The sequence below is a fragment of the Triplophysa dalaica genome, chromosome 2 (genome assembly GCF_015846415.1).
Source record: "Triplophysa dalaica isolate WHDGS20190420 chromosome 2, ASM1584641v1, whole genome shotgun sequence".
In the NCBI taxonomy this organism is placed as follows: Eukaryota; Metazoa; Chordata; class Actinopteri; order Cypriniformes; family Nemacheilidae; genus Triplophysa; species Triplophysa dalaica.
In genome coordinates, this window is record NC_079543.1 from 20,090,007 (window position 1) to 20,106,634 (window position 16,628).

Consider the following 16,628-nt stretch of genomic DNA (forward strand, 5'->3'; position numbering starts at 1 on the left):
GTAGTATAAAAAAGTTAAATGCAGTCTGCAGCAACAGCTTTTTGAACAGAGCATGCTTTTTTATATCTCATTATTGTAAAAACGTTTAAATATATAATATGTATATATATTTATATAGTAGATGGATAAAAATATATCACTTTTATTTCTTAGATTGTCATCTGTACACACCCCGGGCCTAATCATCACCCAATATACACTTCTTATAATACCCCTTATCCTCTGCAAAATCAGATCAGTCTCCATTTCCCGGACGAAGTTAATGCAGAACAGTTTGGTCTATGCTGTCGTGAGCATTTATGGTAGTCAACACTGGTCTGTTTCATTTTGAGTTAAACACTTAACTGATTAGATGAGGTAATAAAATCAGAAATGAAGTCCTAATAACTGAGATTCAGCCGAGGCACCTTCTTGGGTGATCCGTTCAAAAGTGTTATAAACGGGGTCTAAACTGGTTTGTGATCCTTTCCATGATCCTTTTCTGATGTAGTCAGAAATACATTAGACTCTTGTGGAAAAGCGCAAACATATAAAGACTTCACATCTTCTGTACTCCCAATGCAGCGATAATATGCTTTGGATAAGTGTTTGCCAAATGAGCAAGTGATGGTGCCAAGCAGCTAATTTTTATTTGAAACAGAAACAATTTTGAACGGTAACAAAGGAGATTACGCTTAAAACATCAGGTACTGTAAATCCGCAAAGCTTTCTGTGTTTTTTATTTCTTCCTTGTGTTTAATCAACACTATCTACAGTCAAACACTGACATCCCATCTGATCACAAATGGTCACAGGAGACGCTTGTACTGTAAATACCAGGTGTAATGTGGCTCGGCTGACCACTTCCATCTTGGGTGATCGATCACCCAAGATAGATGTTAATACCAGGTGTAAACAGGACCAGAGTGCTTTCAAAAGGGCTGGAATTAAATTCTGCACAGGAAGAAATCGCAATCCTTCTAGTTTTATTGCCATATGTTTGTGTAAGAAATGTTTATGGCAAAAGTGATCGTTACAAGACAATGTTATTTCTTCGATGTTGCCTTTAATTCCAATTTTCTGAAGTTGAATGCTTTTTTTAACTATTCATCTCATGAGAAGAATTACATAAATAAAACGGAATAAATCTTTCTTTAGCTATTAATTGTGATTGATTATTGTTTATTACACATTTAAAAGATTTAAAAGTCATACATGTCATTTTATGCAAAGGACAGGGCATCATAACTTCAAAAGGAAAAAGCAAGATATTTTATTCTTACACATCATAAAATGACCACACAATTGTTTTAACCCAGGCAGAAATATCATTTCTAAGGGTGAATATCATCACTAAACATTTTTTTTATGAAACAGTTCTTCAAATTTCCCTCTCTCGCCCACATGTCTTTTCAATAGGAGTATCAAGAAGTTAGGGAGTCGAGAATGTAAACATATTTTTCTTTTGAACAAAACTTACGTTTTAATTATTAAATGAATATAATCTTTTAATGAACATGGTTATTAACATGGGCATCAACACAAAGCCATTAGATTACATATAAAGTGTACATCACTATGTATAAATGTCTCTCTCCCTGTCCTGTTCTCTCTCTCTCTCTCTCTCTCTTTAGGTAAGCATAAGCAGCGCGAGCAGCAGAAGCTCTGTTCAGTCACTGTTGGGGAGTCGCATGTATCAGCGTTCATCTCTAGATTTTCTCTTGAATTGCGCTTCTCATGTCTCTCCCTCTGTTTCTCTTTTAATCCGTGTCGCAGTTAAAGAAAGGCAGAGAGGGGAAAGGGCGCGAAGAGATTAGCGAACCGGTCCCGAATCATTCCAGATGGCTGCCTCTGAATCAGTGGATGAGATTGGGTTCTCGGGTTCAGAGCTGTGAGGAGCTGGTGTTCCGGCGAGAGGCTTTTCTGTCACAGCGGTGCCTCTGGCTTGGTTTTAAGGTAAGAAAGCTGGTCGGCTGCGAGTGGGTAAAGTGTGGGCGATTATCATTTTGTGTGGTAACTTATGTGACGCTAAATTGATCTTTTTTTGAATGTGAGGTTTAAAGATGCGCTGCGCAGGAATGTCACGCTGCCGGTGTGTTGTGTCCTGGACCTGAGATGCTCTTGCTTTTCAAATGGTAGCGTTGTCGGCATCGATGTCGTAAAGTATAATAGCCCATTACTTTGCGTTTGCAACAAAGGGAAGACATCATTTGATCATACAATCGCGTGGACAACGATACCCTGCGAGTTTACAGCTTTTAGGAAACGGTTAAAGACATAAGCATGTTTGTCGCCATAAAGTCAGCTGTGTTTAGGGCGAATTCAAAAGTTTCAGAAAAAAAAGTACAGTAGTCTATCTTCTAATGCAATTGTTTAACTTTGATGAATATTACAAACATTATAATTCTGACAGATATATAAGTCACTTTTTGCCAAGTAGTTTTGCCAAATAAAAGGTAGCTATGGGATTCTGATCCCATATAGGCTACTTATTCCGTTAGACACGAGAGTACAGGTGTAGCACATGAAGTAACGCTTCCTATCTGTAAGTATTAGTATTAATGTAAGTTAATGTGGAGATCAAATATTTCCTAGTTTAAAGAAAGCGCCGCCTCGCGGGGAAATAAACACACGCACGGACGCGCGCACACACAGCAGGTCTTTGCAGCTGGCTAACACTTGACTCGCTAATTATTAAGGTTTCTGCAAACACGTAAAAACAGTGAATTATTAGCACATGTACGTGCTTAAACCTGAGAGATTAATACATTTAAGAATAATGTGTACGTAGAACGCGCATCTATCAACATTTTAAATCGCAGCCCTGTGTAATGCTAGTTTTGTTTAGTTATGATGCTGCACATGGAGTCATTCTTTTCCTAAACTCTTGTAAAAGAACATGTAATAACTGTGGTTATTTGGAGGCTCGACTACCATTTTTATCACAGTTTTACTGCAAATATCATGGGTATATTATGGTAAATGTATTGTTAATTGTTATTAGTGGATTTTTCTAATCCACTTTTTGCACATTTTGTAATTATCTATCTCTCATCCCCTCCTGTTTATATTCCCTGTGATGTTGCGCTCGACGCTGTAATCTTCAATCTCATGTAATTAAAGTTCCTTTAATTACCTACTCCCAAATCACACAGACCGTGACATGCACATAGACACAAAAACACAACGACACAGAGCTAACAATTGTTTTAGAGTGTTACAGTGTCGTATCGGCATATAATTACTCAGTTTTTGTTCATTATTGGTCAAACCCTGCTTTATTATATACTAGGCCTTTATGTTATTTGTTTTTGTTTGTCCATCAATAGCAGGTGTTCGGATGTATTTGAGGGAAAGTGAAAATCATACACATAGGTTGACATCCCTTTCATGGCAAAAGAAAGTTAACGGACAACATTTTGTTGTGGAGATTATATGCGGTGTATTTAGTTTTAAGTGTGTGTGTGTGACACACTGTTGATTCCCATTAGAACGATGATGGCTTTCTCCCTTCGAGCCGCCTATGGGCTCCTATTGGCTCAGCTTCCAACTTCCTATTTATAAACGTCCATTCAAACGCTCCTCCAGGGAAGTGTTGGCCACAGCTGGTGAAGTGTTGATTGAAAACAACCTGAAGGCTGACGGCTGAATTGCCCTTCCAGAGCATCCATACACACCCCTGATGAGCACTTCTGCGAGAGGAGCAAACACACACGCTTCTGAGATGATAAAAGTTCTACTAACAAATGAATTTGCTTGTCTTTGTCATCCCTTTTCTCTGCAGGTTCGTTGGAAGTCAGGAGAAATCTCTGGACATGGAGGGTTGCTAGTTTGAAAAAGGATACAGAATATTTGTCTGTTGTTCCCAGCTGCTAACTTTCCAATCCCAAATTCCTCAAGTGGCCTGCCTTTGAAGCAAAATTGCCAGTTTTGTGAGATGGTCACATGACTGCAGTATGATTACCCAAAAAGCCAGTTTGCAGCTTTAGCCCAGCTCAGAGAACAATCAGAGACTACCACCCACACACGCTCCCACACATGTGCGGCTTTTGCCATGAATTTGGCCACCAAGCTGCGGAGGAATCTGAGGAGGCTTGTCATCCTCCTCGCCACCTTCTGTATGGTCAGTGTTTTAGTCTCCGCCTATTACCTTTACACCGGCTCCACCCAAGAACTGGACCTCGCAGATCGCGCCATAGACTCAGACTGTGCCAGTCTCCGGGCACTTCCTTTCCGTCAGACAGAGCCCCGGACGCCTAAACCAATAGATCCATCTGGAAAGGACCCAGTGGTGCTGGTATTTGTGGAGAGTCAGTATTCTCAACTTGGACAGGACATTATTGCCATACTAGAATCCAACCAATTCCGTTACCATGCCGAAATCGCTCCGGGCAAGGGTGACATTCCACCGCTGACACATAAAGGCCGTGGACGCTATGCACTGGTCATCTATGAAAACCTTCTCAAGTATGTCGGAATGGACGCTTGGAACCGTGACTTGCTGGATAAATATTGTGCCGAATACAGCGTCGGCATCATTGCATTTCACCGCGCAAGTGAAAACTCCCAGCCTGCTTTAACTCTGAAGGGTTTCCCTGTGACGTTACGAACAAATGTTGCACTTCAAGACTGCTGCGTGAACCCACGCTCACCTGTGCTTTACGTGACGCGAGCGGAAGTCGACCGAGGGTCTCTACCGGGAGAGGATTGGACAGTGTTTCAGTTCAACCACTCTACGTATGAACCAGTGCTTTTGGCTAAAACGCGTCCCCGTGAGAACGGGGCAGCACAGGTGCTACCCCACGGGCTCCATGCTACTGTTATACAAGACTTGGGTCTGTATGATGGGTTGCAGCGTGTGCTGTTTGGTCATGGGCTGAGCTACTGGTTGCACAGACTTATATTGGTGGATGCCATTGCCTATCTCACAGGCAGGAAGCTGTCACGATCTCTGGAGCGCTATATCCTGGTTGACATCGACGATATTTTCGTGGGGAAGAAAGGGACAAGAATGAATGTAAATGACGTGAAGGTAAGAGGTTGTTCATTGAGGTCATGAAGGATGAATTATGATTCTTTCTGCGTTTATGGTGTTGTGTGGAACAAATTGATTAGGTGCCGCACTAGATTAAGCGCTTCACATTATCCATAATACACACACACAGGTTTGTTTCAATAAATTAGTGAAGACATGTCATAGACCTCAATTGTTTCCAGAGCAGGCTAATAATATTTTCAATCTCTTCTTAACCAAACCTCACACATACCTGTTTATGTTAGTGAATTTAAAGGGACAGTTCACCCAAAAAGGAAAATTATTTAATCCCTCACTTCATTCCAAACCTGTATGACTTTCTTTTGTCGAATACAAAAGAAGATAGTTTGTAGAATGTTTAAAATAACATTTGCCCCCATTGACTATATTGTATGGAGACAAAACCAATGATATTTTCTAAATATCTTCTGAAAGAGTCATGTTGTTGTTATCTCAGATGTCCAAATTTGCTGTTTGTCAGGAAAAGGAGAAACTTTTTAAATACTGTGTTCTTGTACTTTTTAATACTTTTTATTGGTTAGATATTTGCGAACCCTGTAACAAACATAAAGGGACACTAATATTAATTATTTATGGCAAAAGAAAAACATGAAATACTGTATGGGGATACAAGCTTTCAGAAGGATGACAGCAATACAGTTTTAAATGACATAAAGGTGAATAAATGATGACAGAATTTTTATCTTTGAGTGAACTGTCCCTTTAAGAGAAAAGCTAAATTATTTTTACAAATACTTTTTTTAGATGTTTCAATAAAAACTACACACACATTGTAATTTCCCATCTATTTCAACTTATCACAGAAGAAAAATGAGAACCATTAATTGTGCTATAAGTAGTTCTTAGACACATCATTCGGTTGATGTATCATCTGGAGTGCCTCTTCGCAGGTGCTCACGTCTGATTTTGTAAGTGTGAATGATTTAGTGTGGACAGAATGGATTTTGTGTGTGTGTCGTGGAGCGAGAGGTGGTGTGTGTGCGTGTCACTGAATTGGAGTGGGTGTTTGAGTTGGTCTCAGTCAGAATAAAGAGGCTATTTAGGAGGACAAGAGCAGTAAAATGGTGCTCATTCTGTCCTTCACACATTCATTCATAATCTCGTTCCCACGTTTGGCCTCTCTCTGAGACCGCTCAGTGCATTGAAGGGCTGCTTACACTCCATTGTGAGATGACTTCATGACTTACAGAGCTTCAGTAACAGGAGTATGCATTAATGCATGAATTTAATGTGGATGTTAAGCATACGAATTAGAAAAAAGATGAACCAATAGGAGAGAGTTGAATATTTCAAGGGATAGTTCTGAATTCAAAATAATTCCTCTCTCATGTCTTTAAGAACCAGTTTATGCAGTAATCATCTCTAGACATTTTTAAAGATCCATTGTGTACCTCTTGACATAAAAGCAGGACAACGTCTTCTGAAACCATACAAGTTTGTGTAACATTACAGAACCAATGCCGTTTTGCCTTCAAGGACACCAAGGTGACATTTTTGAACGTGAACGCAGATTCTGGTTAGATGAGATAACAGTATTTTTAATTTAATTATGTTCCTCACACAGAAGTACCCTATGGATTCATAAGATATATGAACATACTGTATCGCTAGACCTATGTGCTATTTGGATGCATATTTTATTCTTTTTGCATGACATTTTTTTGAAAATGTACTGAATTTATCTGCCTGTAATGATTGTTGCTACTCAAAAATGAAGAGACCTTTCCAAAATTTCATTTTATCAGCCTTTCTAGATGTATTGTGGCCAGTCCAGTGTCTTTTGAATTTTAACAAATCAAACCTCAGGAGTGACAAAAAGTCATCCAACAGCAATGTAAAAGACCGACAGCATGACAAAACACATGAAAACTGTGATATACATGTATACATATTACTTTTGTATTGCTGAAAAGTGAATATGAAATTGTTTCAAAGCATATTTTCTGTGATTTTTGAACTGTTTCTCCAGTTTTCAGCTTTGCAAATAAAAACAATAAATTTATTTGAAATCTTAAAAATTATAAAACAAAACTACTTTCATTTTATAGTTTTTTTGATTTTAGATTTTATAGATTATAATTTATAATGATGTATAATATAATAATTATATTGTATTAGTTTAGTACAGTAACTCAAACCATATTTGATCACTATGAACTGAGATTTTCCACTGAAGAAAATATGCGTATGCTTTTTTGTCTAAAAATATTTAATGAGAGGAATAAAAAACGGGGTACCTAACATTCCCACATCTCTGTAACAGACTGGCATCCATTATTTTAAGCTTTCGAACCCGTCAGACACAATGAGCGATTATTCATTCTTTCTGATTGGCCCACACGGGTCATTTTCTTGTTAGCTGTTCCACAGTTTGATACAACAGATTCCATTACCAGTATGATGCCACTGTACACAGCGCAGGTACACTTTAATTTCCGAACGCAATGTTCTGGTAGAAAGGTTAGTGGCTAAACACGTGACATGTCCCCAGATGTTGTTAGCTAAGAATGTGCGCTGTCAAAATCTTCCTGATTGGTCTGAGCTAATTTAGACCCGGCAAATGAGGCAGCATTAAGATAGAGGTTCTGGGCGTTCAGGGAGAGAATTAGAGCTAGTCGCTGTGGAGCATGGCTTGAAATGTCAGCAGAAATTCTCTGAGGATTCTGGGTAAAAACAAGGCGTGTGGTGATGGGGGAGAGAAGTGGGAAGGCTTTGATTCACCAGCCATTGTTTTTAGCCACTGTTAGTGATGGTTACAGAAAAGCCTGTGATTGTTTATTGCAGACTGTCAGAACCAGCAGGGGTCTGTATGTGTGTGTAAAACTGATACTGAGCCAGAGGAGCAGCTTATTTCCAATTGCTTACAAGAAACTGTTAAGGATCCCTGTTGTCCATTACGATGTATTTTATTGTAATAGTCATACAACAGTTCTTCTCTTACTTGTTTCAGATTGTAACAGCATTATACAATTTTGCTTTGTCATAAATACACAATGAATTTTTGTTGAGCGAACAGGACAATGGCAAGTGGGATCCAATCCATCCAATGGAAGTGAGAGAGAAGGAAAATCTGTGCGCTCTAGATGTAGGTGTTGTAGATTAGAATGTCACTTTCAGTGACTGGCTGCCATATCTCCCATCAGCCCATGGGGCAGGCTGGAAAAACAGGGGACACCAGTGATAAATGACTTGATGCGCACTTACACACACTCGCAAACACAAATGGGATTTACCCTCACTCTATATGTGCGCGGATTCCCCAAGCAGCGATTCTGCTGAAACGCAGTTAAAGTGACCTTGTGTTGGTGGCGGCGTAACAGGGCATTTTGGGATGGCGGTGCGTATGTGGAACTGTGTAGTTTAAAATGTGTTGTGTAAATGACAGCTTGTGTATGGAGTACTAAGGCCATTTAGAGTGTTTACTAAATGTTAATTTTAAGGCTGGGTGATATATTAAGTCCTCACAATGATTTTGCTATACAATACAATCAATTGTAATTTACCTTGTGTTTAGGGTTGTGGCTATCCGACACAGTTTGTGTGTCAGACAGTTACTGTCTGTAACAATAGACAATAGGAGAGTGTTTGGGAATTATTTGTTATATTATTTAATTTAATCTTGATATTTAATTAGATTAATTTGTGTTTTTTGCAATGCAATTAACTTTAACTGACATTACGGTTACATTATAATGGTTTTAATTACACTTTTGCCATAAGGTTTCCTAAAGACATTGAAGTAGTTCCCCCTGTCTTGCGAGTATAGATTATTAAGACGGAACAGAATTTTTTTAAAGAATCATTAATATAAACTTAAATTGATTAGCAAAGTGTAGCTCAATTTATTTAGGTGAATCAGTTCACAAAAAATCTATTTGAATTGATTCATATCTAATCATAAATGTTCATAAAAGTCTCATTGAAACATTTTTCAAGTATTAAAATGTTTTGGTAAAAGTGTACAGTAGGTAATTATAACTATTTATTACACTGCTGCGCTCTAGAATACTTGATTCTGATTGGCTGGAAAATAACCAAAACTCATATGGTCATCTGAGTATTGCGAATCATTGTAACGAATGTAATATAATAATTTTGGGTTAAGTAGGCGTGCGATAATCGGACATACAACTCGCCAGGTGTTTAAATAAACCCCTTCGTGTTGGGTTTATTCTGCAGTAACAACCAGATGGTTGTACATTACATTATTATCCCCTACATATTGAATATTTATGTATATAGTAAATGAAAACTATTTAAACAAATCTGTCTTTAATTAGAGAAAAAACTGCAGAAAACATATCTTGTTTTTACAGTGATAAGATTAATCATACTTTTTGTATAAATTATTTGGGACGTGCGCACATATTTGTGTCAAATACTATTTAATATTATATTTATATTAATATAAAATAAAAAACAAGAAAAAAGATTTTGATGATTTTTGCTACTTTGTCCAGCCCCAGTCACCTTAGAGCAGGTGATTGTGTGTATGTGTGGAATTGTCTGGCTGGCTTTGAAGCTGGATACATATGAGGAATAAAGACAAAGCTGCCACGTCTTCAGCTTCACACTGACTTCAACATGTAGTCTAAGACAGAATAGTATCACAGTATCAAAGCAATACCCGAAGCACGAACACTCGCGCACATTCAGCCAGAGACAAAGAGCAGAATCAAAGACACTCCTGAAGTCTCTTTCATACACAAACCAATACACACACATACACAAATGTGGGTTAGAAAACAGGGGAAATGAGAGACAAGAACAGAACAGAAACACATCAGAACCGCCGCTCACATCCTTTGCTGGGACTTTAAAAGAGATATAAAGTGATTTAAAAAGTTACAGGATATTAAACGAAGAAAATGATGGATGCTGTATGGAGACACACTAAATATATAGATGCACTAAGTATTAAAATAATTGTTTTTACAGGAGATTCCGAGGGCCACAGGGCATCTGTAGAAAATTATTGCTGAATTATTACACTCCTCTTGTGTTTTGCTTTATTATTGTTTGTTTTCTGGGTATAGAGCAGTTTGTGTATAAATGTTTAAGGTTATGCTACACTTCTTTTGATTATAGTTTATTTGATTTTTATGTTCTGAAACATTGAGTGAATTTTCATGCATTTTAAAGTGTAAATTATAATCATAAATTGGACCTATGGCGTAACTTACGCAGAGGCGTACCCTATGCCGCGTAGCCTGACGTGCACCTCTCCAAAAATGTATCAACGCGTCAACTCAACGTGGACCGCAAGCGCTGGGATTGGTATGTTTGAACCCCTCCCTCAGGTAAAAAACTCAACGATACAGTCATGTTTACTCAAATGCATTTTTTGGAATGAATTATCGAAGTAAAATATTTGTGCTTCTGTTTTAAACATCTCAAATCTGCAACAAAAGTGACTGTTTACTTGCCGCTATCACTGCTTATGCTTCTCAAGCGGGCTGCCTCTTCTTCGGCTCTTGTCTTGGTTACACAAGCAACACTGATGCCTTGTGGTCATTGCCTGTTGACGCGGACAACAACGTAGAAGTATAAATGGAAACCAACACATAGGAGGTTAGGGCGTAGCTCCTACGCTCAACTATAAATTAAGCTTTACTCTGATTATGCCTAATAAGCTGATAATGTGAAAGTTCATGTAAACGCGTAAAACAGTTTTCTTTTATCTGGGAAAGAAATAAATGGCGTAAACAAAACCATATATTTTGCCCGTTACTTTGATTTGGCTTTGCATTTCACTGCGGACATGATAAAAGATTCTTCAGCTTCTGACCGAATTACCGCTGCATTATTAATTAAACAGACTATCGATGATGACGTCACTGTACGCTACAAACATAGCAAGTCTCAAACTTCCACGTAAACACGGTTTTCTGCGTTGCCGGTTCATGGATATGCAAAGGGGACATATGTTCACCGTCTCACTCTGCTCCTCGCGTTAGTGGGACTCTTGGTGTTATGGAGTAGGACTCCATCATGCCACAGTATAAATCTCAAGTTTAAGTAACATTTGACCATTTCTGTCAGTGTATACACTTTGATAATCGCTGAAAAAAGGATCTATGCAATAGTTGATAATGGATTGCAATGTAGTAACCCAACTCACAGTCTTACATTAACAGCGGGTGCACAGAAATCATTCCCTGCATTCCATTCCGAAGTGATCATCCCCACGGGCGTCACTAGACCCCTTTTACTGGGGCATGTGCAAGAGCTGCTAGAGGTGGGACTAGTGGGGAGAGTGGGACGGAACTACAGCACGAGCAAGCAACACATCATCACATGTTTGTGTTTTGTACATTATGCACGTAAACACCGATTGCCAACAAAACCCAGACGTATGACTTAGTTTGACTTACGGTGTGCAGTTCATGTCCGGCATCTTTTAGCACTTGGACTGTACCATCTAGCAGTTTCCAACGATCTCCAGCGGTATATCCACCGTTTATATAAGATCCGTCACTGAAATGCCGTGAACACACAGACACACCTAAACGTCACTTTGGCAAGAGTAACAAAATACAGTACAGCCCATCTTGACGCAGTGCAGATAACCTTGATGGTAAGCGGGTCTCGCTCATCAGTTTGCTCGTGGGCGCTAGGCTCTTTCGCCCTTGCTGTGCTTTTGGCAAATATAAAAGGAATAGAGAAAACTTTCTGAAACAAGTTGGAGTGCTGGGGGACTGTATCAAGTACAGAAATACTACGTCATATGTCTAACTCTGTTTTAACAAATTAACAATGTTAAGCACGAGAAGCCAGCACATTTAACAGTGTAAAGAAGTCTGAATGCATGACATATCGTGATAGGACCGCTTTAAGAAAAAAAGTGATAGAAATAGTAAAGGGGGCCTGTGCCCCTTGTAGAGATTTAGGTATAGCAATGCCCCTGATCATCCCTATGCCCTACTCTCTTCGAAGAGTATACCTTCTTAATGTGTAAGCTCTGAAGGGAAAAATGCAGTTGTCCGTTTAAAACTCGCTTGGCAGTAAGAGCTATAAAAACAATTTTATCTTTATTTGGAATGACTTATTGTATGGTGTCCCCTTCCTGAGGGGCCATTCAGAGTGAGACATATTCTGTTTGGAACGCACTGCATGTCTGTGCGTGCTTTTGTTTGCTTTCTGCAGCGCCCAGCCGCACACTGCCTATTTGCGAGTTGTAGACATGGTGCACGTTGCCGCTTCTTGTCCGGTGCACACTTTGGTTCAAGTCATAATGAGCTGTTTGTGAAGAAAGGCTTGACTTGCAAATGATGTCATTTTAATCAAATTCAAGCATTTAAAACGGTTTGTTCATGGTGTGTGCGGCAGCAACGATGCACATGTTAATGGGTCATCTCAATCATTGTGAATGTTGTTAAGGGATGTTGTGATATTGTGAAGTTTTGGCCGAAAAGTACTGGAAATACACTGGTCATATATACAATTCTGTGGACATTAATAAATGAAGATATTTGATATTGACACAAGGAAAGGGTGCAGGCCCACCAAAATACTTTCTTCAATCATGTATAACTTTGTAAATTGCGGGCATCTAGAATTTGATCAGCATTTAATGATTTTATAGCATAGGGTTCTCTTAATTTACATTTTACATTTTGTTTATTAATAAGATTATAAACTTCGTATGTGCACCCCTCAAAATCCCCCACAGAGCCCCGGCACACACCAAAGCCCAATTTAATCGCTGGATATGCATATAAACATGTGAAAACAGGCAAATGACAAAAGATTGGTGCTGAATTTGTGCTTGCTTTTATTTTACATGAGCATTATAGTTGGCTTTTTTGCATGATATTATTGTTTTGATGTTTGATATTATCAACATGTTTTATCAATGACCAAGCAAGAATGTTTTTTTTACTTTTTCCATTTTATGTGTAATTTATCTAAAATGAGTCAATTTCTGGCAATCGCAACATTTCCTTTATGTTCAGTATTTATAGAAAAACAATCAGAAATACCCCTACGTCAAATATGATTTACTTTGGAGAACCTGTCTGATTTTTATGATGTACAGCCGTTATAAATGACAGACAGAGTTAATTTAGTTGTTTTAAAGTAGCACCAACTTGTCTTTAAATGACAAAAGGTAAAAACATCAAGGTTTTCAATCTACTGTGTTTGGCCCAGAGGAATAGGTAAAAGTTGTTCACCTGACACATTTAGAGTAGATTGAAACTGAAGCATCAGTCCAATCTTAAATCTGAGCTTCAAGAGGTCAAATACAAACCAACCAGAGAAAAACTCACACACCAGGCCTATTTTCAGCAGGTATTGATCCAATGATATTTCTGCCCTGAGTTAGATGGAGCTGCTGTATGAGTGTTGTCGTAAAGGGCTATACAGGTTGGCAAGCATTTGTGGCTTTCAGCCTCTCCCTCACACCAATAACACACACATCCGTGTCCTCTTTCATGTTATGTATGAATATCAGGTTTTGATTTTAGGGCAAGAACAGGACATCTGATAAGAGGCACGTGAGGTAAATAAACATGGTGAAACAAAAAAGTGGTCAGGGAAAAATAGAAAGTAGAGTTGCTAAGATAGAAAGATGATCATCGAGTATTGTTGCTGTGACAACAATATGTTTGGCATTTGTGGGGGATTATTTATATTTACCAGTATTGCTTATCTTTCCTCCTTTCATTTTGTCCTCTTGTTATTTTTCCAAATACAAATCTGTTGTGCTTCACAGACCTGGAAAGGCATCAATTCCTTAATAGCCATTTGACTATTGGTTTATATTACCCAAAAGGCTTTAAAGCCTAAGTGATGTCAGCAGAAAAGTAAAATCAAATTAGAGAATAAGCAATTACATTTACATTTTGATGAAAGATTATGATTAGTTGTGCATAATGAAAGTAAATATCATCACTTTCTGAGCATACAGACACCTACAACACGCTATAGAAATAGAATAGGTGGGTAGAATGTTAATCAGCATGAAACGTGTTTGACTCGTATAAAAATACTTTTGTATTAATAATTTTTGTCATAACTACATGGAACTGTAGGCACCAAGTCACCATACATTTAAACAAATCTTACACATCCTGTACTTGTTTTTCCAATCTACATGAACATAGTGTTGTCAAATATGTGCTACTTTATGCAATATTCAACAGTCATTTAGGATTACTTGCATTGTATACACCAATAATTACATGCATATTCATAAAATTTAAAACTTTAATGTGTTGTGCGTTGGTTTGGATAGCAGTGTCTGAGAAATGCATAAAATGTAAATATCTGTTATAATTACTGTAAATTTCGACCATTTAATTGTCCACAAATCTAGAAATGTCCTCCTGAGATGTATTATAGTTCAAAATATGATTAGGCTTTTGAGCCGACACGTGCCCCGTTGAGATGGTTTTTGTCCCTTAGGAACTGTTATTAGCCAGTTATTTGTTGTCCAACAGCACACACACCTACATCATCCAGATGACTTCAGTGGTCTTTTGGCTTGTAATCCTTTGCCCCTCGATCAGGACTGTCACTCAGGATATAACATGTTGTGGATGTACACGCACAAGTATGATTGACATGTTTTACAATGAAATAAAGGAACTATATGAATACATTTACATTTAGTCATTTAGCAGACGCTTTTATCCAAAGCGACCTACAGATGAGGCAAACAATGGAAGCAATTGGAGAAACATAAGGACAACAAATAGCATAAGTGCAATAAAAAATGGTCTCATACTGTCTACCACAGTATACAAAGCTTAAGTGTTTTTTTGGAAAGAGTAGAAAAGAGAGTACCCAACATTTTTTTATCAATCTGTATGATGAATCAATCTGAATGATGAAATCACAGGTGTAATCATGATACAGTGATAAGTATTTAATTCCTCCATATGCTTTGAATGAGACCTCACTGAGGTAGATTAATGGGCATGTAAATGCGCATGCTCGCTTTCCTCATGGCCATGGGAATGAGAAAGGATTTCATGTCCAATAAATATTACATGTGCAGGCTTTTCTGGTTCCATTTTTTTCATGCAGACACATGCACACACATGAACTCACGTAAGAACAGTTCTTCTTTGATAAGTAGATGTGATCTGCGACAGAGTCATGGATTTATATAGTCACCGCTAAACACAGATTAGTTAACTGAGATGAACCAGATGGACGGATTGATAAAAAATGTTGGGGACATGTTGGTTGTAGTTAATGGGATGAATGACACCTGTAGCTACTGTGCTGGATCTCTTTGAGGGAACTGAGTTGTGAGATTTCTTGTGCTTTGATATTTTGCATTGCGCATACGTACATTGCTTAGGGTAGATAGCCAGCGACAGAATAACAATGGTCGGACACATCTTTTCAAAGTGACGTTGAGGTATATTAGATCAATTTGGAATTCAAACCCATGATCTTGGTGTTGCTTGCACACTGCATGGTGAGAGAAGGATGGACAGACAGGTGTATCGTTGGATAGAGACAGTTGATTTCTGTTTAGTATTTAAGAAACATGCAGCAACTGAACTATCATACTCTCTCTCTCTCTTTCTTTCTCTCTCACTCTCTCTCTCTCTCTCTCTCTCTTTCTCTCTCTCTGGGGAGAAGTTTGTCTCTTGCCTACCCATATGTCTTCAGCTATTTGTCAGCATTTCAACATGTCCCCTCCTCCTTTCCTCTTACACTTTCTCTCTCTTTCTCGCACTCTCTCTATCCCTCCCCTGTGAGGAATCGATCGGTGCTTTCAGGTCATTAACATGCATCTCTGTCACTCTATCTTCTCCCTGATCGGCCTTCAATGTCAGCGGAGACACACAAGAAGAAGAAAGAGACAACGAGAACAGTCAGACGAAAAGCGCAAAATGGTTTTTCAAAAGGATAACAGAGATAGCCCAAAAGAGGACAGAAAGCTTGGAGGGAAAAAGATATCAAGAAAAATATATAAAGGATGAGGGATAAACATACGCTTTTCTTCTCATGGATTTGTGTAGTTTATCCCTCACCAGAGGCTTGTGTGCATGTGCGCATAATGAAATGAAGCACAGCTGTGGTTGTAATGTTTGACTATAATATGCTCTCTCTGCAGTTTAATAAAAGCAGTCAATCTGATTAACTCTGGATATCAATCCCTCTGTACCTCACTTAGACATGTGCCGGTGTTCCGTAATACGGTACACCAAGGTAGTGAAAATGCACAGTAGTGTTATTGCTGGCACGTCAAATCACCGTTAAGAAAAATGTGCCTTATCTTTTCCATTGACTGGATAAAATAACACTCCGTTTATGCTGCGTAAGAGCCATACGCGCCCCCATTTTTGCACTGCTGACCTAAGGTGAAATATGAGTTATGTAGAACGTTTGATTGTATTGGAACGTTTATGTTATGGGTAAGTGAATGGAATGATCGTTTTGTGCAATCAACATGTGTTTTTATGAGACATTTTAACCTTTTGTTAACAAAAGGATGCTTAAGGGTAATAAAACATATTTTCTTTTTTTTGCAAAAACATTATGCCTAATAAAAGGCAAAAATGGGTGATAATAATGAAGGATTGAATGGACACATACATTTTTTATTACATTATGATGTATCCTGAAAAAT

General features: G+C 38.3%; 1 protein-coding gene across 8 annotated transcripts in view; it reads left to right on the forward strand.

Moving 5' to 3' along the window:
- The window catches only part of ndst3 (N-deacetylase/N-sulfotransferase (heparan glucosaminyl) 3), a 135,921-nt gene that overhangs the window by 88,580 nt on the left and 30,713 nt on the right, over positions 1-16,628 (forward strand). For 7 of the 8 annotated variants that reach the window (XM_056737950.1, XM_056737943.1, XM_056737968.1 and 4 more), the window contains 2 exons: positions 1,756-1,935; positions 3,764-5,011. In XM_056737950.1, the coding sequence (XP_056593928.1) occupies positions 4,034-5,011 (978 nt within the window). In that variant the 5' untranslated portion in view covers positions 1,756-1,935; positions 3,764-4,033. Of the gene's footprint in view, positions 1-1,613; positions 1,936-3,763; positions 5,012-16,628 lie in introns of all 8 variants that reach the window. The other variant, XM_056737993.1, reaches the window with a different exon arrangement.